Source organism: Hordeum vulgare, chromosome 2H (assembly GCF_904849725.1).
Source record: "Hordeum vulgare subsp. vulgare chromosome 2H, MorexV3_pseudomolecules_assembly, whole genome shotgun sequence".
NCBI classification, from domain to species: domain Eukaryota; kingdom Viridiplantae; phylum Streptophyta; class Magnoliopsida; order Poales; family Poaceae; genus Hordeum; species Hordeum vulgare.
The window spans coordinates 608197174-608214145 of NC_058519.1; the positions used below are offsets into that span (position 1 = coordinate 608197174).

At 44.6% G+C, this 16972-nt stretch overlaps 3 protein-coding genes across 3 annotated transcripts; all 3 read right to left on the bottom strand.

The window, feature by feature from the left end:
- Positions 1 to 3671: 3671 nt before the first annotated feature.
- On the bottom strand, positions 3672 to 8222 carry LOC123427741 (clathrin interactor EPSIN 1). The gene is made up of 11 exons (XM_045111858.1): positions 7868 to 8222; positions 7687 to 7738; positions 7088 to 7167; positions 6919 to 6997; positions 6647 to 6730; positions 6413 to 6558; positions 6086 to 6310; positions 5602 to 5681; positions 4990 to 5177; positions 4217 to 4823; positions 3672 to 4134 (listed from the first exon to the last, which is right to left on the bottom strand). The coding sequence occupies exons 1-11, from the start codon at positions 7906 to 7908 to the stop codon at positions 3932 to 3934; spliced, it is 1785 nt and encodes a 594-aa protein (XP_044967793.1). The 5' UTR covers positions 7909 to 8222; the 3' UTR covers positions 3672 to 3931.
- A 755-nt stretch (positions 8223 to 8977) lies between these two features.
- On the bottom strand, positions 8978 to 11575 carry LOC123427742 (cell division cycle 20.2, cofactor of APC complex-like). Its single transcript, XM_045111859.1, has 5 exons — positions 10962 to 11575; positions 10560 to 10838; positions 10177 to 10446; positions 9456 to 10046; positions 8978 to 9355 (listed from the first exon to the last, which is right to left on the bottom strand). The coding sequence occupies exons 1-5, from the start codon at positions 11130 to 11132 to the stop codon at positions 9206 to 9208; spliced, it is 1461 nt and encodes a 486-aa protein (XP_044967794.1). The 5' UTR covers positions 11133 to 11575; the 3' UTR covers positions 8978 to 9205.
- Positions 11576 to 13305: 1730 nt separating this feature from the next.
- LOC123427743 (P-loop guanosine triphosphatase YjiA-like) lies at positions 13306 to 16529 on the bottom strand. Its single transcript, XM_045111860.1, has 10 exons — positions 16230 to 16529; positions 15831 to 15896; positions 15485 to 15665; positions 15188 to 15384; positions 14989 to 15039; positions 14804 to 14895; positions 14632 to 14699; positions 14281 to 14360; positions 14074 to 14178; positions 13306 to 13857 (listed from the first exon to the last, which is right to left on the bottom strand). Exons 1-10 carry the CDS (start codon positions 16470 to 16472, stop codon positions 13720 to 13722), a joined length of 1221 nt encoding a protein of 406 aa, XP_044967795.1. The 5' UTR covers positions 16473 to 16529; the 3' UTR covers positions 13306 to 13719.
- Between the last annotated feature and the right edge of the window lie 443 nt (positions 16530 to 16972).

Consider the following 16972-nt stretch of genomic DNA (forward strand, 5'->3'; position numbering starts at 1 on the left):
AATGCAGTAGGATGGCAAATTCCCGAAGGAGTCCATCTCCACCTAACTACATTGTTGATGTTACTTCATAGAAGCATCAAAGTCGGTGTTGTCGCAAATCCTGATGGTTCTCAGTCCTATGATGGATGTGGGTTTCAACATCATTGAAAAAGCAATCCCAACAAAATACAAAAGTTGCGTATATTGAATATGTGGTAGGCTAAGATTAACCTAACAATGACTAAGCTCTACTCCTTGGTCAAGGCACATTGACTTCTTACCAATTGTTGCTATACCTCCCTTCTCGCACCTAAATAGGAACATCGTTTGTCACAACAACCATGTGATCGATGCTTTCATGCAATTCAATAGTATCATAATGAGCACATGGGTAATTCGGCATTAATTTACTGTGAATGTCCATCCTTCGGAAAAGTAGCTCCACGGTAATATATTTTGCTCGTATTATTTCATCTTCACACTTTTGAAAGAAAACCATTTACATTTGGTCAATTGTAGAAGGTCACCAGAGCACACAACTCACCGAGGATCACTGGCGGGGCCACGACAAGGCCAAAAGGTCGTGGCCCATCCAAAATTCAAGCAAAAAATGTTTTACATCAAGTCCATCCTACAATAATGTACTGATTTTTAGTATGGTAGCACAGTTTGTACTATCTGACCTGCCCAATTTTTTTGTGGTAGCTCTATCACTATCGCGGATCAAGAGTCATGCATTTCCTTTCAGGATTCTAGTACATTTCCATTTACTAGTTCCTCGTAGGATGCTTCCAGGGATCAGCTCAAAATTTTAAATGAATCGGCATGAAATATGTTTGCTTATACATTGTATTTTGGGGTCTTGCTTATACATTATTATGTGCCAGAGATTTCCCCAAAAGCCTGAGAAGTTTTGTAGCAGTCCGTTGGATAATGTAAGACGTGCATGTTTTCCACAGATAAACATTGACTATACTTTTTTTTATAATACTCCTACTTCGTACATAGATACAAAATCGCAAACTATAAGGAAACTACTTGTAAGGGCCTCTATGGTTCAAATGAATTTCATAAGAATTTTAAGGGTTCCATTTCTTAAGAATCTATCATCTCGCTTGTAGGGTTCATACCATATGATTTTTATGGTGTACTCTACTTGTAATTACAACGAAAAATAATTCCATCGAGTCTTAGACCACACGGATTTTTTTCTTTCTTTCAATAACAGTTATGACATACGCATAGGCTTTGAGGAGAATTGTATTTTTTTTCTCTATCCAATGCAACCAATTAACTTACATCTCAATTCGACTATACTCCTATCCTGATGAACATAGATGCCCTAAATATGAATGCAGCAGCATCCGTTTTTTGTTACGCAACTTAGGACACATAAAAAGGGAATTGATGTCTTGTCCATGTTGACACTCACAATTGTGGGAGAAAATCGAGGCCAGCACACTAGAATTGGTTCAATTATCATGTGAATGTGATGACATTATAGTATTTGGAAAGACTATCAATTGTAGAATGCTTGAACACGCTAGAATTAGTTCAGTTCTCACATTTTCATTTTCGCATAGCAATCCCACATTTTATTAGAACTATAAGAAACAAAGAGGCCCTAATAGGAAGTCGGTGGTATAAAGTTTCTTCACACGGTACACAAAATCAAGCGTTAATCTTGGAAAACGCTAGAACCTTGCACAAATAAAAAAGAAATTGCAGTCTTGTCTTTGTTGGTATTCCTAAATTTCTCAGAGAAAACCAAGGGTAGAATGCCATAATACACTTGAACTAGTTTAATTATCACATCAATGTGATGACAATATGGTGTTTGGAATGCAATAATTTACTAATAATTTTGCATAGAATAGGATATTGCATTCCTATGCTTCAAACACAATAGTTGGAAGTCTACACCCCAGTACTCTCCTGCTCAAGTGTAATTGAAAGATATGTCCCAACTTAATCCAAGACACACAACATCGAAAGAAGACAGCACCACTACCTTATAAGTATCGATGCATCAGTTCGATTCTAGAGTTCTGCCTACTTAATTAAACGTGCTATGATGGGAAAAAATTGAAGGAGTCCATCTCCACCCGACCAACTTAGTGATATTACTTCCAGTAGAAACCCAAGCTTGCGCAGTTGTAAATCCTGATGGTTCCCAATCCTAGATGTAGATGGGTTCAACAACATCGAAAAGCCATTGCAATTAAGTGCAAAACTTGCATACATGTATATGTGGTAGGCTGAAATGAAAATAGCAACGACTAAGCTCTGCTCCTTGGTGGGATTCTTTATGAATTGTTGCTCCATCTCTCTTCTCACGTTTAAATAGGCACATTTTGTGGTGTAACAACCATGTGATGGACGCTTTCATGCAATTCAATATTGTTGTAATTAGCACACGGGTAACCAGGTGTTCTTTTATTGTTCTGGGTGTCCCTCCCTTGGCGAACTAGTTACCTGATGATACATTTTGCTCGTACCAATTCAACTTCACAGTGTAGAAGATTCTTTTGGTAACTACATATGAGAAAACTCTCGCGTACGGTAAGGACGATTGTAAAGGGCTCGAGAGCATGCGTCTACCTGGATCATCACACCTCCAAACTGAAACCACATAGCAACTACTCCCTCTGTACCATAATATTTGTAGTTGGGAAGAACTAATCTAGTTCTCCAACAACAAGTATTTAGGAACCGAGGGAGTAGCAAGTAGTGAGCATGGTGGGGTGGACGTTGTGTTTGGTTATGCAAAACAGGAGTCCTGCCTTTTCCTACCAGCATTCTACCACGCATCCATTTACTAGTTCTTGGTAGATGCTTCCAGGGATCTTCTTCAATTCTAAATGAACTGAAATAATATATGCTTGCTAAGTTGCTCATACATTGTTACTTCTGGAGGGATTTCTCCTGAAGCCTGAGAACTTGAGAAGTGTAGTAGCAGTCTGTTGGATGCATGTTTTCTAAGATAAGCATCGACCATAAATTTCTTTTATAATACCCCCACTTCATACATAGATACAAAATCAACAAACTATATGGTTCGGAAGAATTTCATAGGACTTTTAAGGATTTCTTTTCTTAATAATGTTTCCTTCTGATTTGTATGATTGATACCGTATGATTTTTCCTTCTTCCAACCTATAATTTTGAAGTAGAAAATTCCATTTGAGTGTTTACCCTCACACTTGTTTCTCTTTATTTCCATGACAACTATGTGATGCACCTAACTTCCAGGAAATTTATACATATTTCTCCTACAATGCAACCAAATGATTTGCTTCACAATTCTGCCGTATGCATATCCCAAGAGACAAATAAGCCCAAAATATGAATCCAGTGTTGTCAGTTTTCTTTCACACAACACACAAAATCAAGCATTAATGTTGAAAAGAATTGGTATGAGAAATAAGAAAAGGAATCACTTGTCCCTGTTACGTTCATAAATTTCTGAGATAAAATCAAGGGTAGAATGTCAGAATACGCTAGAATCAGTTCAATTCTCACATGAATGAGATGCCATTGGTGTTGAGGACGCTTTTGCATAAAACAGGATAACACATTCCCATGCTGTAAAAGCAGTACTCTCTTATATTGATGGTTTCCAAAATGGCTAATTTTAATATGGAACTAAATGCAAAGCACCGCAAAGCATCACAGAAGCAAAAGGCATGCCGTTTACAGAAGGTGCACATATTAACCATAAGACTGAATCGAATCATGGTGTGACACAAGGGTTGTCTGCAAACCCAACAAACACAACACAGGCATGATAACACTGGACAAATACCACGATAATTGAATACAGCGGCAATTATAAGGAATGTGCCGGATCAACAAAAGCGAGGTGGCAAAACGAATAAGACAATAAGCATTCAAAGGCGCAGTCCAGCAAAAAGTAACAAACACCAGGTGCTAAAAATGTTCTCATATGAGCTCACTTGAAGCCACCAAACTGATACTTGTTGTAGTTTGCCAAGCTCTCGATGCCACCGCCTTGCGTAGAAGGAGGAACTCCAGACATTCCTAGGCCAGATACCCCTGCACCCATACCCATGTTCCATGAGGGCTGTGCCTTATCGTCGAACCCATCACTAAGGCCGCCGACGACCCCAACATCTGCTAAGTTCACCTTCTTTGCTGTAATGCACAGTCAACAGAGACATCAACACTTCTGCAATCATGTTTCTAACAGGGCGAGGAAATGAGAGAAGGAACTTACGTCCAGTTATGTTCAGATCAATCAATCCACGGCTCAAAGAGTCAGCCCATATGCCAGATTTGACCTGAAAATTTTCTTTCTTGGTGTTGGACTTGGGAGCTGCCAAAGGTGTTTGGTCTGCCCTTCCATTAATACTTGAAGAAAGATTGAAGGGGTCTTTAGCTGCTTCTTCAGTGTTTGTAACGAAGGCACCAAAATCAGACGCATCAGTTTTGGGAGCTGCCAAAGGTGCTACATCTGCTTTGCCAAAATTGCCAGTGGAAGAAAAGTCGAAGGGGTCTTTAGCTGTATCCGCGGTGTTTGATTCAAAGGCACCAAAGTCCGATGCTGCCTCAAGGTTCTGACTTGACGTGCTGATATTTCCAGTGGAGCTGTGTACAGGTGGTGGTGGTGCACTAGAGGAGCTAAAGTCACCAAATGGGTCAGATCCCCCGAAACTGCTTAAAGGAATATCACCGAAAGGATCAAATGGTTCGGGTACTGTGTTCTTGGACACGGAAGTATTAGCATTAGAAGGTGTCCCAGAAGTTGGTGGTGGGATAAACCCAGTCTGTGGTGGAAAGGCTGAAGCAAAGGTTGCATTTCCCGAAAAAAGGTCAACAGTTTCCTGCAGTATCATTTGGATGACAACACTGTATCATGATCAACGAAACGAGAAACTACATGATTTTATAAGAGTATCAAAGCACGATACTGGCAGTTTCTGGCACTGTGTCAGATAATGTTATAACATATTTAGCAGCTTCGATACACAGAGAAGAAGAGAACCAAACCTGGACATCCTGATGCGCAGCTGTTTCGGCACCTGGGTTTGCCGATTGGAAATCTGCATCAGCAAACAGATCAACCTGAGGTTCTAAAGCACTTTTTTCTGCTGGGGTGGCTGCAGGCTCGTCAAGGAAATCATCCATCAAGTTTGGGCCAAGAAGATCCACCTCGGCAGTCTTTGTATTAGCTGCACCTGTAGAACAAGATAGAAATAATTATCTCTTTGGGTTTCCAAATCCAACAAATTAATTCATTCAAATATAAAGAAGGCATAGCACTCCCAGTCTCAAAAAACTATCAGGTCGTCCCTTTAAGTAAAAACTGGTTGAGCACTTGAATTGACGTTCATATGATGAATTCTGTTTACAATTAGGCAGAAATGAATGTTATAATTGTACTACATGCAAGGCAATCTAGTTATAGCATAGGGTACATGCAAATTGAAAAGTGAACTACTCCCTCCGTAGACAAATATAAGACATTTTAGAGACTTGTCAAAACATTACAGATTATAATAGATTTACATGTCAAGACATGAACATGCAGTCAGTACTACAGTAAAAGAAATTCCTTGCATGGAAGTAGCATAACCAGGAAAAATATATATAATATATTACCATTTGAAGAAGATCCACGAGGATCAAAGTCATCGAATTCATCCTCATTGCCTTTTGTGTTAGATGGGGACTTCGATGAGCTGTGTGGATATAAAACTTCAGTGAAGGAGTGAAATGTATAACAGTAAAAGATAAGCCCGAGGCTAAAAATCCATAGCCGAACTGATACTGCTGCATGTTTCTTTCAAAAATATTGCTGCATTTACCATACTTAACAAGATTCAGCAGGAGGACCTCCTCTAATAGGCAATAGCCATAACAGTATACTTTAGAACTAACTGCATTTTCAATAGCAAATTAGATACTAATTCACCAATCATGCAACCAAGAGTGCTACCTACAATTAACCCACCATATCCCACTGGCTACTCACCTTTTATTAATGATAAAAATGGATACTGTTAGTAAAGTACTGCTGGCTGTAGTTTTTGAAAACTAGCACAGTTATTTAACGTAGTAAATATGCTAAGCAGCCTTAACATACCTTCTATCATGATCCGCATCCTTTCTTATCTTGCTGCCAGATTTGCGCCTGCCAGTATTACTTGAAGAGGTTTTAACAGGTTCTTTGTCCCTGTAACTGTTACTGAACGAATCAGCCTCCCTTGTTCCACCAAAACTGCCATAACGTTCACCTGAACTGTAGTTGCTACCTACAGAGGCTGAGCTTGATCTATATGTTGACCCTGTTGATGATAACCCAACGTACCTTCATCCACAGAAAATATATGTTACGGTTTAAGACTGTCCAAGATGAGCACATGTCTAAACAGGTTAGGAGATTCTCATTTAATAATTCCACAGAACCTACTTGTCACGGTTACTGGCAGCTTTCTCTCTCACAGCCTTTATTCTCTCCTTATCATTGATGATTCCCACCAGAGTTTCCACTTTCTTCCTCACATTTATTCCAGAGTCTTTTCCATTAGGTTCCACAAACTCAAAACTCGAAAGAACCTTAAAAGGATACAACAAGAAAATGTTTAATCACTTGATGTAGCCTTAACTAGAAACAGTGGTACAGGAAAGCACATACAACACATACCGAGATCTTTGAATAATGATCGAGAATGTCATCAACTGCCCGCTCAGAACCATTCGCTATCAAGTACTCAATAATCGTCAGTGCCTGCTCATTCACATATTTATATTAGTGAATAACATAGCTCATTTTTTTTTACAAAATACAAAGGTCTGTTTCCCTTTGGTGGTTACTGGTTAATGTGATCAATCACTGTAGAAGTGATTCCTAACAAGCTTAATATGGGTCAAATATACTATTGAAAGGATGGTCATTAGGGAATAAAAAACAATAACCTTATACACATGACGCCAGTTTGCACCTCGCTCACCCAACCTGGCCCAGAGGACACCCATCACCATCTGACACTCAGAGCTGCAGATTTAGAAGTTATGGGCATCATTTCATCAGCACTAATGAAAGGGGGAGGCGGTAGCACAACACAAATAAGACATTAAAACTTACTACTTCTTGGTGGCCTGAGCTAGCTCTGAAAGAGCAGAGCCATGGGGACCCCAAGGTTCATCACTTGTCGCGTCAAGTACCTGATTTGAAAGCAAAACTTTTAGGAGAAGACACAAACTACGAAATATGATACAATAAGAGATCAAAATGACTAGTCTTGCCAGCCATCTATTCTCATCGAACTTCCAGCTCTAAATGTAATCATCGAGGAATCCAGCCTGATTACAGGCAAATCAAAAGCAATTCAGTGAGGAGTGCATTCGGTGGTCTGTTTCGACTGATATCTGATTCAGGTCTTAATAATTTATCCAAACCATCAGCGGAGAATTTGACTTTCTTAAGTAACATAGTTTGATTTATTGCTCCTATAAAAAGTTACAGCATTTCTCAGTTTCCTTAAAGCGCTACTGTGGAGCGCACACGAACACACAACAGTGGTATCACAACCAAGCATACGTAAACCACACTACTAGACAAAATCCAAGCTCCATCCTCCAGTCTCCACCACATGAACTAATACGATAATTCACGGCTCCACTACCGGCAAGAGGAAACAGTTTTACAGAGGAGCGGAGCAAAGATCTGGGCGAGATCCAAACCTTCTGTTCGAGCTCGGGGACCTTGAGCACCTTGAGATTGACCTCCCTCTTGCTGCAAGAGCACGCGCGAAGACAAACGGATCAGGATCTCGCTCCCCACGGGCCGAATTCAGCAAAACGCCGTACCCATCCTAGTAAAACGGGGGGGCGCCACCGACGAGATCGTATCGAGAAAACTTACATCTCCCTTACGGTCTGATCGAAGGCCTTCATGAAATCCATGGCCGGCGCGGCGTCGAAGGCTGGCCGGGGACTCTATACGGTGGGGGGATCTGGGCTGTCGGGCGCTGAGCTGGTAGTGGCAGACGAGCGAGTGGCCTAGGAGGCTGCGTCTGGACGGGATGGAGGCGCGGCGGTGGCGGCGGCGGCTCCCCCGATCCCGGCGAGCGGCGAGCCCTCGCGACGGACGGCGGCCACCTCGACGGCGAGGTCGTCGGCCTGCCGGGCGGAGGGCGCGCGCGTGCGGGGAGGGAGGGGAGCAGAGGGAGTGGGCGGCGAGGTGGGCGAAAGGGCCACTTTTGGTGGTGGTGATGGCCGGTGGGTAGGCAGGGAGAGGAGCCACATGTGTGCTACCATCGGACGGCCAGGATCGACTCCGGTGAGATCTGACGGCCGATATGGCACCGGCTGCAAACGCACCGGTACCACAGCCTGTGTCAATGCGCCGCTAATCTTTTACTGTGGTGCTACTTTTGGTTGAGGAAATGGTAAATCTCACTGGTAATCTCATGGGGTAAAGGCACTGCTAATCTAATTTTGCGAATGTTTGGTTGTAATCTTGTAATCTGATGGGCACAAGCGTCATCTGACACTGAACCAACCAACCACCGAGATGCATTTCTTTGACTGAAAGAAGCATAAGAGGGTAACATATGGTTTGCCACTCCAAACTTGGCACAAGACAGAAGATCCTCCGACATCTCAAGCTCACAAAACACATCTAACCTGGATGTGAAACTCTGTTCCATTTTTGCTAGGCCCGGAGTACACACACAGGTTCCATTGCAGAAGCAGGTCCGTGTATTTCCCGAAAAGAATTACACTACTACTCCCTCTGTACCTACTAAAACTACAAATATTTCGGTACAGAGGAGTACATGATAAAATAGTGGTCACAACTGGTGGTGGCTTCAAGTTGCATAAAGAAAGCAACCAACAGAGAGGCACCTCAAGTTGCATAAAGAAGGCAACCAAAAGAGAAGCACCCTCCAGACCCCACGTCAACATCAAAACCAGTCAACAGGGAACATCAGAAGCAAGAGAGCATAGTTTGTGAGGCAACAACAGTTGATAAAAAAACACCAATGTCATTATACTTATATATAATCGACATATGTATGTATAACATACATCAAACTGGTCTTGATGTTCATCCGGATCAATGTAAAATATACCAACTAAAGTTACCAGCATACTGAAGCACGCACAAAACACTTCAGTACACACAAAGAATTTCTACGTAAAATCAGCCTGCTAATTCTTGTCAGCGTTGCAGCACTTGCCGGGACCTGATCCCTCCCTAGCGTAGGTGATTGTAACTGTTGAACATTCTGCTCTGGGGGGTCTTCACTTTCACTGCAGACTTGGGAGCATCAGGAGTCCCAAACACATTCCAGAAGCGCAGGGTCTCGTCTGCGGCCGCAGATGCCACCGTGCAACCATCAGGGCTCTACAAAGGTTCAACAAAGCACAACCATAAGCCATCCATCTGTGCACGCAATATGCGTTTCAAACTTAGCTACAAAGCATATATGGGGCAAAAAGATTACCTGAGCCATGAAGAGGACACGGGAAGTATGGCCATTGAGCTCGGCCATCTTAGTCATCGACGGGTACTTCCACAACGTGAGCTGGTTCTGAGTGAATCCATGCGAGCTCAACAGCTCTCTGTCGTTCTTGTTCCAGAGCAGTGCGCACACTTGTGACCCGGTGTCGACTGAGTTGAGGCATGCGCCCGTGTGTGTGTTCCAGAACTTGATGCAACGGTCATTTGCGCCACCACCTGATGCCAGCAGGTTGCTCTGGAACGGGCACCATGCAAGCGCCTTCACAGCAGCTGAGTGGTCTTCCATCCTGTGTAACCATTGGGTGCGGCCTGCAGATTGTGCAGTGGATGCCATAGACACATCCCATATGTGGAGGAGGTTGTCATTGCCACCACTGGCCAGCTGCTGCCCTGATCCGGACCATTTGAGGCCACACACCTCCTGCTCGTGCCCGCGGTATGTCTGCACAGCATGGTTCCTAATCCTCAAATCATTGTTCACAATCTTGCCGTCCATACCACCAGCGGTCAGGATGTTCTTGTTCCACGCCAGTGAACCGACTCTCAACTCATGCACACCTTGCAGTGTCCTCAGCTGCACAATGAATCATGATCAGCAACTAAAAACCCGAACAATGTTGAATGAATCGTGATCAGCAACTAAACAACACGAATGATGTTGCTAATAGAGAATGAACAGGAGAGAGAGGCCAAGAAGTACCAACCAGTTGGCTAGAGCTAGAATCCCAGATCTGGACGGCTGAGGAGTTGAGGCCAATAGCAATGTGGTTGCCATCAGGAGCCCAGCTAACACTAGTGACAGGGCCATCGTCCTCACCAATGGTAACAAGCTCGGATGTAGACCCACTTGCAGCGTCCCAGAGGTATACCGTGTTCCCCAGTGCAATGGACAGCACATTGGCGCTTCCCCAGTCCAGCAGGTTGAGGTAGTAATCGTCAACGATGTCTGGCGCATCCAGAGTCCTCTCTGCGGACTGCATCAGGTTTGCAATGTACATCAAGTCATTAATCATCACCAGTCAGTGAGCACTACAACTGCAACACTAATGAGAGCAATGCCACAACAATTCAACAAAGCGTGCCGTACCTGAGGGATGTATCGACGCTTCTTCACCGGTCTGGCCTGGATGGAGGCCGCATCAGCATGGAGCTCCATGAGCATGCTGTTCTCAGGCTCCGGCGGCTTGTTCCTGAAAGCGAGAATCCTGGTGCGGTTGTTGAGCAGCTTCTCCGCCAGCAGCTTCCGGTACGCCTCCTTGGCCGGCGACGGCGTCACCGCGTTCTTGCTGTCCTTCCTCGGCTCCGTCAGGAGGTAGTGCGCCATGTCCATGTCCATCGCCGACCTGTCCGGGATGAACCTGTCGCCCTGCCAGACAAACAAGCAGATTCACACCCGTTCAGCCATTCCGTCGAACGGCCAGCGCGCGCGCGCGCGCGCGCACAGGACAACACAAACGAAGTGGGGGAACGGGATCGATCGGGGACTCACATAGCACTTGACGGCAGGGTTGCGGGGCGTGGAGCAGAGGGACGGCATGTAGGGCCTAGGCCTCGACCCGGGCTCCTGGAGCATCGGCGGCATCGAGGGCGTCGAGCCGGCCTCCCGGAGCGGCGGCCGCGCGACCGGCGCGCCCCGCCTGCCGCTCTTCTCCGGCGACATCAAGTAGGAACCTGCGTCGATGGATCAGAACAAACAAGAAACGGCGGCGGTATGGATCGGCGCGGAGGCAATAACCCTAGATCGAGCAATGGATTCGCAGGCAGACGAGTATGTAACGGAAAACCCTAACGCGGAGAGGGTCCGATTTTCTACCAAAAGAAAGAACACGTCGGGATTAGCAGCGCGGACGCGGACGAGAATCAAGAATCGAGATCGCAATCAGTGATAACAACGACAACAACAAGAAAAAAAAACGAGCTGTGAGCGGGAGAGAAGGAGAGGGTCCTGCGGAGCTCTGAGCGCGGTCGAGGCGGCCGGCGTTCCCCACGGCCGAGCGCGCGGCGGACTCGTTCGCTCGCGGCGGGTTGATCTGGTGCGGCGGAGTTGTGTTTCTCTGAGGGGCGGGGGAGTAGTTGGAGGATCCGTGGGATGGAAATAGTGGTTCGGCAGGAGGCGAAGAAGGAAGGGTGTAAATAATATAGCCGTTGGGAAAATCGGCACCCACCGGCACCGCGTTTTCTCTGGAGATGGCACGGGTAGCCGCGTAGGCCACACGGCCAATCAGCGCCCGCCACGTCTGCTGCAATACTCGTTCTCCCGTGCAGAATTCCATATGGGCTTGCTACACATCTGCCGATGGATCTTTTTCAAAAATGCTAGACATGTTTTTACTATAGGTTTCTTCCAAACTTTTTAAACATGCCCTCCCTGATTTCAACGGGGGTTAGCCCATGTCTCTGCTATTGATCGATTAGACCCTGCCATGACATCCTGTAATCCCCTCATCCCGTAACCCTCTTGTATGTGTAGCAAAGCTCGATCTTTTTAGATCAGCCTCGTACTCATCATTGTAACAAAAAATAGTGTTACATAAGCTTTTCAATAAAGCTCATGTTGCAGAAACATTTACAATAAAATTGTGATGCAGATTTTTGCAACAGAGCTCGTGTTGCGGATTTGTTTCGTAGTCTTATGGACTTCTGCAACATAGGCCATGTTTCAATGACATCCCACCGTTGTCGTTGAAGCACGAGGGGTGTTTCCGAAGCATCTATGTTTCTGCAACATTGTCTATGTTTCCGCAACACCGATTATGTTGTAATCCTGACGAACGGATCTCATGATGTATCCGAGGATGGACTGATGAAGCACGCATGCTATGGCGGCGACATGCAGTGCACTTGCCCCATCCCCAACGTCTCCATAACAGCGGCGCACGTGTCCCTTGAAGCACTTAGGTGCCCCTTATATCCCCTTCAGCAACAGCAATCAAGGTATGCCCTGAGTAGCTGCAAATAGCTTGGCAATTAGGGAAGATGTAGGTGAAGGAGAAAGGTAGGAGATAGAGTGAAGAGATAAGGTTGGAGGCGAACATAGGGATGTAAATGACAAATAAGTGGCAGCCACAAGTTCCATTTATTTAGCTTTTTCTAGCTTCATAGTTCATTTTACTCGGAAAGAAAACAAAATTTTGAACTACTACTAGATAATAGGTGGGTTTAAATGGGATTAAATGGGACCCAGTTCCCCTCCCTAGGCGAACGACTCTCAACCAGTGCATGGTCCACACCAGGACACGTGGCACCCAGCCGAGGCGGATTTCTTTCAAGAATCAGCCGGCTGGAGCGGAGCATTTTCCATTCCATATAGTAGGAGTAGAACATTGTCTCGCGGAATTCGGATGTTTGCTTCGAAATTGTTTTCGTTGTGGGAGATTTTTACTGTTTTCTTGTAAAATTCTTGTAAAATTCATGTGAGATACTGGTTTTGGATTCGTGGCATGCTCGTTAGGCCGAATGGAATGAAACGTGTGGCGACTTCAGGTCCGGAGCTGGACAAACCTGTTACACGAGAAAATTCATGTAAAGCCCTTTTATTAAAAAATTTATCTGGTAGACGTTCGCTGGGAGAGTATGGCATTTCAAACGGTTTTTTGCAGACAGTTTTAGGTATCAGAGGTGGCAGTTTCTTCAAAGCTACATGCCATTTTCTGGGAGGATGGCTCATTCGCTCGGAAGAAACTGTCACCCCACACACAACTAAAACTGTCACGAAAACGCTCGCAAATGTCACCCCCTCCCAGCGATCGTCAACCAGATAAGAGGGCCTCTTCCTTTCCTTTTTGCAAAATGTCCTGTATTTGGAGGTAAATAGAGCCGGTCACACAGCCAAATTCCAATAGAATGACATCCAAGACATGGCAAAGGCATGTACGTATTCAGAGTTCCACACGGCTGAGCTGACACATGAATTCTCTCTCTAGTTTCATCACCAGAAACTCTTCATGGTTTCCCGCAAAAAAAAAAGAAACTCTTCATGGTTTCCATTTCAACCTAAATCGCAAGAAAAGTACAACGGCATACATGTATGGTTCTCATCAAGACAAGGGTACCACACAATTCGATTTTCTACTTCTAGCCTAGCCTACAAGATACAGTACTCGGTTTCTCAGAGAACTCTAGGGCAAACATCAACACCAAACGAAAACATAGGGCCTTGCGCTTGTCCGTTTCGCCTGTTTACTTGCCTATAGTCATTCTCAGACTCGACCACGATCCCAATGATAAACGCATGATCAGAGGGTTCATCATAGCAGGCAACCTTTGAAGGCCTTCCTTAGCGCGGCTTCGTCCAGATTCCTGCCGATAAACACGAGCTTGCTGATCCTCTTCTCATCATCCTCCCACGGCTTTGCTGGGCAACCTTCCAACATGGAGTGCACGCCCTGCGATTCCAAGTAGGAGTTAGCGTCGGGATGGCATGTATTAGAACAGGCAGAACTGCAGAGGCACCGGAGCAAAAGCTTTTATGTGGCAACAGAAGGACAGTCAAAAGTTCACAACACATAGCTCTGATCACACGGATCAACTTCGTTCAAGCAAAGGGATAACAGAAGATGATAAACTAGTTCATTTGCCAGTGAAAAGTTTGGCTGGCTAACCTGAAACACGAAGCGTCCAGTTGACTCGTTGACGGATATCACACCCTTTAGCCTGTACAGATCTTCGCCTTTCTCATCAACCAGTCTCTCCAGCCAATCATTAACCTTGAAAAGATATTAGTGGCAAATTAGGTCATTGACTGAGGAAAAGTATGGTACTCAAAGGAAGAACAATATTTCAAGCAATTCATCAACATATTTGTTTACCTCATCAAGATCAAGTACTCCTTCAGAAACAATACTTACACTAGTAACAGCTGAATCATGGACATGGTCATGATGGTGTCCTACAAGTCAGCAAAGTAAACTGAATAGACTGAAAGAAGGAGAAGGTTGAATAAAAAATGAATGCATACAGGAAACTAGAGTAAACTGCAAGTCTGGGTGTCATCTCAATTACTGGGAATTTATCCGTCTCCATCATTTTCTTGTTTTTGATAAAAGGTAAAAATCCAAAAGGAAGACACTAAATGTTGTCTTAAGCCCTAGATATAAAAGTTAGCATGTCTCTAATATGGTGAGATTCAGAACACATGGATATTGGAGCTTGAACACTACCATGATCGTGTCCCGAGTGGCAATGACCTGTCTCTTTGTTTTCATTCAATTGAACTGCAGCCTCAACCCTGCAGATATATTTTTTATCTCAATTAAAGAAAAAAGATATGACACCTGACTCTCAGGAATACAGCCCAAGATTCTTAACCCGCTAGAAAGTAATGATACTGACCTATCAAGGTCATAACCGCCAATTCCTAGCACAAAATCCATGTCGACATCACCAAACTTTGCTTTTTTCATTTCTGCCATCCCATTTATGAGCTGCAACGAGGAAACTTTTCAGCTTGTGCAAAACGAAATAAGTTTGCACTTGACAAAAAAAATCTATTTTCTAAAGGCACTGTACCAACCTACCTTGATCTTGTTGGTTAAAACCTCCAGTTCTGCCTCATCAACCAAATCAGTCTGCATTGATAGCAATTATGGAGCATTAAAAAAGCAAGAAGACTTTTATGCTGTATTCTTGAAGAAGAAAATGCAGAAAAAGACATGCTTAAATGATACTTTTTTGGCTCCCGAGCCTTGTGTACAGTTCTATAGACTGACTAAATACCTTGTTCAATATAATCCGGTCTGCATAAGCAACTTGTTCTACTGCCTCGTTGACAACCCACCTTGCTTTCACTTCATTCAAATGTTGCATGGCATGCTTACAATCAACCAAAGTAACCACACCATCAAGTTTCACATATTTCGAGACTAATTCATCAGAACAAAATGTCTCAATAACAGGACCAGGCTTTGCAAGACCTGGACAGCGACATTAGTTCTTGTCAGACTTTAGAACTTCACACATCTTCAGACTGAAATTTCTGGTAGTCTGGTAGATGTTGAACCAATGAGATTTTACCTGTTGTCTCAATCACGATATGATCAAATTTGTCGCCCTTTTGCTTCACCAGCTTCAGAAGCATCTTTACAAGATCCCCTCTGACAGTGCAGCACAAGCAGCCATTATTCACCATCACAATGTCTTCAGCTACCGATGAATGGTTAGCCACAAGTGAGCTATCGATGTCCACCTCACCAAACTGCACACAAAAGGACAATATGGCTTATTCGACATAGTACAAGGGAATCTTGGCATGTTAAATGGAGCTGATTTGGTGCACTATCGATACATTGCAAAACACAATCTCGAACAATATTGACTTGGAATAACAAAGTGCTACAAGAAATAAGGATCTTCAGTTAACCTCATTCTCAATGACAGCAATCCTCTTCCCATGCTGTGATGTTAGAATGTGGTTCAGAAGGGTTGTCTGCGACAGAGAGATTGAAAACAATTAGCCAACCTTAGTAAAAAAAAGCATCAGTCCTATACGAGATTATTATATCACCATGGCAGTGAGCACATTCTATGGGTTTAAATCCACGCCGGCTGTACTGTTTTACCAATAGCGTGTCTGTTTCTCAAATCCGAATTCATATTAACATCAGCTGCGCCATGACTGGACAGTCGGATCATACATTGGTCGAGCAGAAAAGAGTATGCAGTGAGTTTGAGTTCAGACTTCAGACTAGACAGGCTTCTATAGCCTACCGCTCCAGCTAGTAAGACTTTACAAGGGGAAAGGTGAGTAAGCGAGGCGGACCTTGCCGGAGCCGAGGAAGCCAGTGATGACGGTAGCGGGGACGCGGTTGTCCAGCCCCTGCGCGTCGAAGGCAGCGTCGGAGAGGTGCCGCGGGAAGACGGCGGCCGGCGGCCGCCGGAGGGGCGGCCCGAGGCTTCGGAAGCATCTGGAGAAGGAATCGAGAGGGCGGTGGGGAAGAGCGGAGGAGGAGGCCGCGGCTCTGGTCGCCCTGGGGAGCAGCAGCCGCGCAGCCGCAGCCGCCATACCTGAACTCCCGGAGAGCTGGGCGGCCGCCGTGGGGTTTTCTTGGGTCTCGACGTTTCGTGGAGACGTGGACAGTGGACTAGAGCAAGGCTATATGCATCTTTGCCATATTTTTTTAACATCTTGTAATTTTTTTTATCAAACCTGTTATTTTAAAGTAAATAGCCATTCTCTCCCTCAAGAAAGGTAAATAGCCATTCTCTGGATTTTTTTTCTAACATTCTGACTCCATAAAAAAAATTACATATCATCCAAAAAGACCTCGTTCATTTTGTAAGTTCAAAGAAAATAGAATGATTATGTATATGTTATCGCATCATGAGCGTGGCACCAACCCAACCTTCTCGTGTGCCCTTCGGTTTCTCCCGACGTTGTCGTCGTTTTCTCACAACATATGCCATGGGATGACCTATCGAGAGTGGTTGGGGCCGTAAGGACGCCGGCGGGCTCTGGAAATGGGATCGAGGACAAGCGGTGCGAGACACACGATGTATCCAGGT

What these genes read in the sequence shown, in the direction of transcription:
- LOC123427741 (XM_045111858.1), bottom strand. Translation starts at nt 7,908, where the DNA reads ATGGATTTCATGAAGGCCTTCGATCAGACCGTAAGGGAGAT. An exon ending in ATCATTATTCAAAGATCTCG is followed by an intron (nt 6,559 to 6,646) that starts GTATGTGTTGTA and finishes TATCCTTTTAAG; the next exon opens with GTTCTTTCGAGTTTTGAGTT. An exon ending in TCGTGGATCTTCTTCAAATG is followed by an intron (nt 5,178 to 5,601) that starts GTAATATATTAT and finishes CTTGTTCTACAG; the next exon opens with GTGCAGCTAATACAAAGACT.
- LOC123427742 (XM_045111859.1), bottom strand. Translation starts at nt 11,132, where the DNA reads ATGTCGCCGGAGAAGAGCGGCAGGCGGGGCGCGCCGGTCGCGCGGCCG. An exon ending in ACCCTGCCGTCAAGTGCTAT is followed by an intron (nt 10,839 to 10,961) that starts GTGAGTCCCCGA and finishes TTTGTCTGGCAG; the next exon opens with GGCGACAGGTTCATCCCGGA. An exon ending in ATTCTAGCTCTAGCCAACTG is followed by an intron (nt 10,047 to 10,176) that starts GTTGGTACTTCT and finishes TTCATTGTGCAG; the next exon opens with CTGAGGACACTGCAAGGTGT.
- LOC123427743 (XM_045111860.1), bottom strand. Translation starts at nt 16,472, where the DNA reads ATGGCGGCTGCGGCTGCGCGGCTGCTGCTCCCCAGGGCGACCAGAGCC. An exon ending in TATCGTGATTGAGACAACAG is followed by an intron (nt 15,385 to 15,484) that starts GTAAAATCTCAT and finishes GTCGCTGTCCAG; the next exon opens with GTCTTGCAAAGCCTGGTCCT. An exon ending in GAGTACTTGATCTTGATGAG is followed by an intron (nt 14,179 to 14,280) that starts GTAAACAAATAT and finishes TATCTTTTCAAG; the next exon opens with GTTAATGATTGGCTGGAGAG.